Source organism: Brassica oleracea, chromosome C1 (genome assembly GCF_000695525.1).
Source record: "Brassica oleracea var. oleracea cultivar TO1000 chromosome C1, BOL, whole genome shotgun sequence".
Classification (NCBI taxonomy): Eukaryota; Viridiplantae; Streptophyta; class Magnoliopsida; order Brassicales; family Brassicaceae; genus Brassica; species Brassica oleracea.
The window spans coordinates 26,669,930-26,676,786 of NC_027748.1; the positions used below are offsets into that span (position 1 = coordinate 26,669,930).

At 34.1% G+C, this 6,857-nt stretch overlaps 1 protein-coding gene across 1 annotated transcript; it reads left to right on the forward strand.

Moving 5' to 3' along the window:
• The first annotated feature begins 940 nt into the window (after nt 1–940).
• On the forward strand, nt 941–3,861 carry LOC106336275. Its single transcript, XM_013775065.1, has 9 exons — nt 941–1,129; nt 1,647–1,920; nt 2,119–2,233; nt 2,301–2,425; nt 2,640–2,721; nt 2,826–2,937; nt 3,015–3,178; nt 3,275–3,377; nt 3,520–3,861. Exons 1-9 carry the CDS (start codon nt 941–943, stop codon nt 3,859–3,861), a joined length of 1,506 nt encoding a protein of 501 aa, XP_013630519.1.
• Nucleotides 3,862–6,857: the final 2,996 nt, after the last annotated feature.

The following is a 6,857-nucleotide window of genomic DNA, read 5'->3' on the forward strand; positions in this document are numbered from 1 at the left end:
CTCCTCTTAGAGTGTCCACGTAGGCACAAAAAATCGTCCAATCAGAGAGTCCGAAGTTGCCACGTCATCTCATTTATTTTTTCATAAAAAATGAAAAACCAATTCAAAGGAAAGGATCGAACCCGGGTTAGAATGACATGAATATATGAGAGATACCACTAAGCCATTGAGACTTTCTTGGACACATATACAAGAATCACTAAATATGTAATAACACTCTTATGTACATTTACAATAATATGGATTCAACTTTCAAGACTCCAATACATTGTTTTGTAAAAAAAAATAGGTAAGTGACTAAGCTAATATATTCTTTGAAAGTGTGAGAACATTGACATATACCACAAAGAAATAGATTTTTGTTTTCGTGACAAAGTTAAGAATTTTGTAAAAGTAAGTTTAACATATAAATTTTCGTGACAAATATGAAAAAGCAAAGATTTTTGTACAATTTTGACAAAACAACTCAAAATATAGTTCTCTAATGTCTTAATAAAATATTATTTAAGGGTGCAATAATTAAATATATCAATTCATCTACAATACTAAAAGCAACATATAAAGAGCAGAGAAGCTGTCCACGTCGGCGTTTTTATTCTGACCAATCAGGGACAGGTTTTGTGACACGTCAGACGGGCTAGCGGAGACATATACCATTTGGGCTTCAACCGAGAAGCGGCCCGTTCGTGCCATTTGGGCTTCATCAGGAGTCATTCCTCGGCGTCTACTTTTGTTCCTCAACCTTACCGATTCGTCTTTCTGATCGAAGAGCAGAAAAGCCGATAATCAATCGAGCCACTTCTTCGCCATCAATTTTCCCGTTTCAATCAATCAATAACCCCTTTATGATTTCGTTTCACCTCCCTTTTTCCCTATTTCTTTATATACTGCTCTTCGTTTCATTCCAACCAAAACCCTAGAACCACTTCAAGCTTAATCCATGGCGATGAAACGAAATGGAAAGGCTCCTGTCTCCTCCGACTCTGAAGAAAGAGTCATGTTATTCAAAGATGTCTCTCTAGGTCCGCATGCAGCTCAGTTGCGCTTCCGACTCATCCATTTCTGGGAGGCTCGGAACCCGATCAAGAAGACGCTTATTGGCCTCGAAATGCTCCTCATCGACGAGCAGGTGAGTCGATGATCCAAAAATAGTTACGATACCTTGAGATCTATTTTAACTAAGAATTTTAAACGTTTGTTTTGCTTCGGAGAGAGAACTAGGGTTATGATCCAAAAATAGTTACGATACCTTGAGATCTATTTTAACTAAGAATTTTAAACGTTTGTTTTGCTTCGGAGAGTGAACTAGGGTTGTTTGTTTAAAGTAGATTTCTGAGTTCTGAGTGAACTAATTTTTTTATAAGTTCTGAGTTTTTAATCTGCTTACGTGATTTGTTATTCTATTTTGGAGATTTTATAAGATTGGTTAATTAGTTAAAGTAGAGTTCTGAGTTCTGAGTGAACTAATTTTTTTATAGGTTCTGAGTTTTCAATCTTCTTACGTCATTTGTTATTTTTTTGGGGATATTTTATAAGATTGGTTAATTAGTTAAAGTAGAATTCTGAGTTCTGAGTGAACTAATTTTCCTATAAGTTCTGAGTTTTCAATCTTCTTACGTGATTTGTTATTCTTTTTTTGACAACAGGGGACTGTTATTCAAGGATTCATCCCACCGGGGTGTATTAAAAAATACTTGCCTGATATGAAACAAGGGTCAGTTTATCAACTCGACAACTTCTACGGATCAAAAAACAAACTGGTGTATCGGGTTGCTGATCATATCGCAACCGTGTCTTTCACATGGAACTCTGAGATGTCGGTTCTCCACGAGGTTCCCATCTCATTTGATGAAGACCGTTTCAGGTTTCACTCATATGAAGATTTTGAAGCTAACTGTGATCTCAAAGGTGACCTCTACGGTAAGCTCCCTAATTTCAAAAATCATCTCTTAATTACATTGGTCTGTCTTCCTGCTTAGATAATGATTTCTAGATTTTCTTTTAGGTTAAGTTTTTAGTTCAAGTTTCTGGAGTTTTTGGTTTGTAGTAAAGTTAGTAAGTTCATACCAGTACTTTTATTAGCGATCTAACTTACACTCTTCTTGAACAATGTGATAGATGTTGTTGGCCACATGAAGTTGGTCAACGGACAGACTCTTACTGGACGTCCCATCCTTGACGAAGTGGAGATAGCAACCTCTCGGCACATTATGGTTCATGTGCAATCACATGAGTAAGTGTTTTTTTCATGTCACCATCCCGCGGTAGTTTCTAAATCCGTAAGAGCTTTTTTGTTGCAGTGGACCTGTGATGAAGCTTTACCTTTGGGACCAGGCTGCAACAGACTTCTGCAAGAAGTTCAACTCCTGTGCAAACACTCCCACAGTGCTTTTGGTCACGACCGTTAACACTAAACGTCTCGGAGGTTATCATTTCTCTCTTTAAAATCATGCTTATGTGACCTAGATTATATATAGCATGTAGAATTAGTCCATGGAAGTAGAGCGTTTGAACAAGTTATATGTTTTCACACTGTTGTTTTATGGAAGTAGATCATTTGTAAAAGTTATATGTTTTCACACTGTAGTTTTATGAATATTTTCACTCATTTGTTTAATGTTCCTTCCATTATTGGACAGGTACTCTTGCCCTGACATCTATGTCCTCCACACGGGTCTTCATGGACTATGACGTCCAACCAACCAAAGATTACTTCACCTGGTATGTATCGCAAACTTCAACATCTATTTCACAAGTTTATGTGAAGCGTACACGTATACCTATTGCAGGGATTGACTGAAGCAGTGGTTTCTATTTTGTATCAGGCTTGGCTCTAACCCAGAGATCGCTAAGCAGGTTAGTGCAGAGGTGGTAACTAAGCGTGAGACGCTAACTATTGCAGACATATTCTCTTACATGACTCAGGAATCTGCAAAGGTAAAACTAAAGTTAAATATTTCTTACTCATTTTGGAACGCTTAGATATTTATATTAGATTTTATACACTATTGCAGGATGCCTTTTTTGAGTGCACGGCTACAATCGATGATGTTGTGCATGGCTCTGCTTGGTACTATATTGCATGCAGTGTGTGCCATAGTAAGGCTACCAAGGGAGAAACTTCGTTGATTTGTACGAACAGAAGATGTGAAAAGGTCAACACAACTGGTGTTGCACAGTAAGTTCTCTCGCCTGAATATTCAATTGCGGTTTCATTGATATTAGTTTGTGATAATTGAGTTTCTGACGTTAGCTTCTGATTATTTGATAACAGGTACCGTGCAAAGATTTCTGTTTATGACAACAGTGAACAAGCATTTTTTGTCCTTCTTGGTGATGCTGGTCGTGAGTTGACTGGGAGGCACGCATCCGAGTTGGTTAGCAGCTATTTTGAGGCAACTGATCATCACTTTATACTGTCAAATAATTTACACTCATAGTATTGTACTTGAACGCAAACTGATCATCCGTTTACACTCTCAAATGATCTTAACTCACACTATTGTACTTGAATGCAAGGCTAATAAAAACAAAGGACCTGACCATGAGGTGCCTGTCCCGGAAGCTCTGATCAGCACCATCGAAGAGACACATAAGTTTTGTGTCAAAGTTACAGATCACAACTTCTCAGGCAACACCAGAGCTATTACTGTCACCAAGATCCTCTCTGTAGACAAACCACCGCCCACAGAAGCCTCGGTTGAAAACAACATTGCTGCAACGTCCGAGGAAACAATGCAGACTGGAAATGAAGTGTGTGAACCTTCTAAAAGTCGTGGAGGTTCTGCAAATGAGGAGAGTAAGAGGACCTGTGCAAGTGCTGATCCAGAGAAATCTAAGCGCCCAAGATGTGAGAAGTAGCTATACCCATCATCATCTCACGTACTGCATGCTTCATTGATCTTTACGTCTTTTTTTCCCAGTTTAAATATGGACTTATGTTTCCTTTCAGTTTTTTTATTTTCAGTGTTTTGTTGGTTGAACACATTTTAACTACTTTGCATGATTATTAGCTAATAATCATGTTTATTTGCTTATCAATCTGCTTCTTCAGAATTACTCTGGTCAGTTCATAGTTTAGAAGAAGCAATACATTAATGTAGGGTTTTGGATCACAAAAATTAATAACAACGTGAAGGAATAATTGCATAATAATCACATCGTGATTATCCCTCTTATCATTGACCAATATAAGTTTAGGATCACATCAAATAATAACCACAACGTGATTGGGTGCATAATTTTAGCACTTAGACATGAAGTCAACATCAAGTAATTAAATACAGATCCTCTCTCCAAACATAAGGAAACAAATATATACGATTGCTTAAGGAATAAGTTCACTATCTAAAAATAAGCTTCCTCTCCACTCCTCTTAAGCGTATAATTGCTCTCTCACATGTTTGAAAACAGTTTACTGATCACCATTGAGAACGTCAACTAACTCATATCAAGTCAATCCTCCAAGAAAACATTGTAAGTGCTCTAAATTTATAATAAGTCAGATCAAATATAAGCCAAGAAAATAACAATCCTATTCAAAAATACTAATTTACAATCTGATTGAATCTAGGGATCGCCATATCAACGAAATGGAGAACCCACCTCCCACCACCCCTCTACAAATTGCAGGTAACAAAAATCCTAATCCAGTTTCTATGCGTTTGTTGTCCTTAAATAATTTATAATAGAATTTCATAATTATATAATTATGTGTTTTATATATGATAATTATATTCGTTTAACATTCATTTATTGTTTAGTTTATAATCATAGATGTTAAATGAACTATATTTTTTATTTTTATATTTGTGAATCATAGATGTTAGATTGACTATATTTTTTATATTTATATCTATGAAACTCTTTTAATAAAAACGAAAAGTAAGAACATATAACTATATAGTCAGTGATATAAAATTCATATTAAAAAGTTAAATAACTATACTATTAGAGTTTTGTATGTAAGCCAACTGTAATATAATATGAATTCCTTCTTCTTTGTATCAATGATAGATCTTTTGTTTGCACTCGCATGCCTAATAATTTTACATAAATACTATATAAATATATTATCAATTCAAACACCATTAGTGTAAATATAATTCTATTTTGATTACTTTTGTTATTCTCATGTCGTTTGATTTTCGCCTTAGATTTGTATATATATTAGTAAGATTTTGTATAGTTTACAAAAATTCACTACAAAAATTCAACACTTAATTTGTATCACATAAATAAATGATATTGATTCAAATTATTCATTACCCGCAAATTAAAGTATAACTCATATTATATTGTGCGTACAATGAAATAAAAGAGTATACGTAAAAATAAATAAATAATTTACTAAGATTATGCGGAGTTAGAGATAGATTGTGTGCGCAATAAAATAAATAAAAAAAACTACAGTGTCTGATTCCAAATTACTCAAATTAATATAATAATATTGAATTAATAATTTATTTTTATTTAGTTGATATGTAAAGATATTTGCTGTTCAATTTATTTTCAACTTTTAATGTCTCTTAACATATGCAATTACAATGTGACTATTTTTTAAAAAATAATTATATAATTAACATATAATTATATTTTTCTTACATTATTATTTGTCTTATATATAGGGTAACTAATCTCTAGATCATATCTGTAAATATTTATATATTTTTCTGTAATTATAAAATATTATAGACAACTACATATATATGAAAAATAAAAGAACATTTCAGTAATACTAATTATAAGTTTTGTTTCGGTAGCACTAATCTAAGAGGAAATATATATTTTAACTGTCGGGCTATTATATACTTCGTAGGACCAAAAAAGTTAATTTTGATAATATATCCCTGTGTGTAATAATTATAGTTGGAAATACAAGTATCTTATTACAATTTATAATTTCTTTTGAAAAGTTCTAAAACATGTATGCCCTTAATTAAAATCGCATGTTTTGCAGTGACATCTCATATGCAACACATTCCTCAAAGAATCCACCGACTTCAGGAAGGGATTTCAGTGCGCCCTATCACGGTATGTATAAGAAGCGTTTGGGAGATCAGAAAACACCAAACAGATAATATTCAAATTTGCTTCGGCTTCATGTGCTACGACCACCACGTAAGCCTTTTATTAAAACTTTAACATATACAAATTTACATATTTACTTAATTGGTTCGGCACAACAAAATTTGTTCACATTCAGGGACAACTATTAGAAGGTCGACTCACCGGAAACATTCAGCCAAATGACCCAAGAAATTTAACTGAGGGAGATATATATGAATTTTCAGGATTTTATGTCATACATAATTTTCGACACCGGAAACTCACCCAACTGCCGTATTACATTCAGATCGACCAAAAGACAATAACATCGAAAGTTACAGACATCGGTCCAATATTTCCATTTCCCAATTTCTCTCTTCAGAATTACAAAAATCTATTGCGCTTAGCCACTACACCCACCTACTTACCAGGTAAGTAAGCCAGCCCAATATCAATTAAACAAACATGGATGTTTATTCTAACTCAAAATCAATGTGCAGATGTCGTCGGGAAGATACTCATAATACAAAAAATAAATCCACACCACCTAGAACTCAATATTGATGCCACGATTGGTCTTCGGCTGAACAGGTAAGTCTAACACAATAGGTAAAAACGAAATAAGAATTCTCATCATATATACACCTCTATCTCAGGTCGACAATAGTTAAACTCATACTCTGCGACAAGCAAGCAGCAGATTTTAGCATCCTACAAAGCAAGAAGAATAGGAAATTTAATGTTGTCATCGTCACAAGCATAATTCCTAAACTTTTCCAAGGTAAATATATCCAATATTTTTCAGGCAA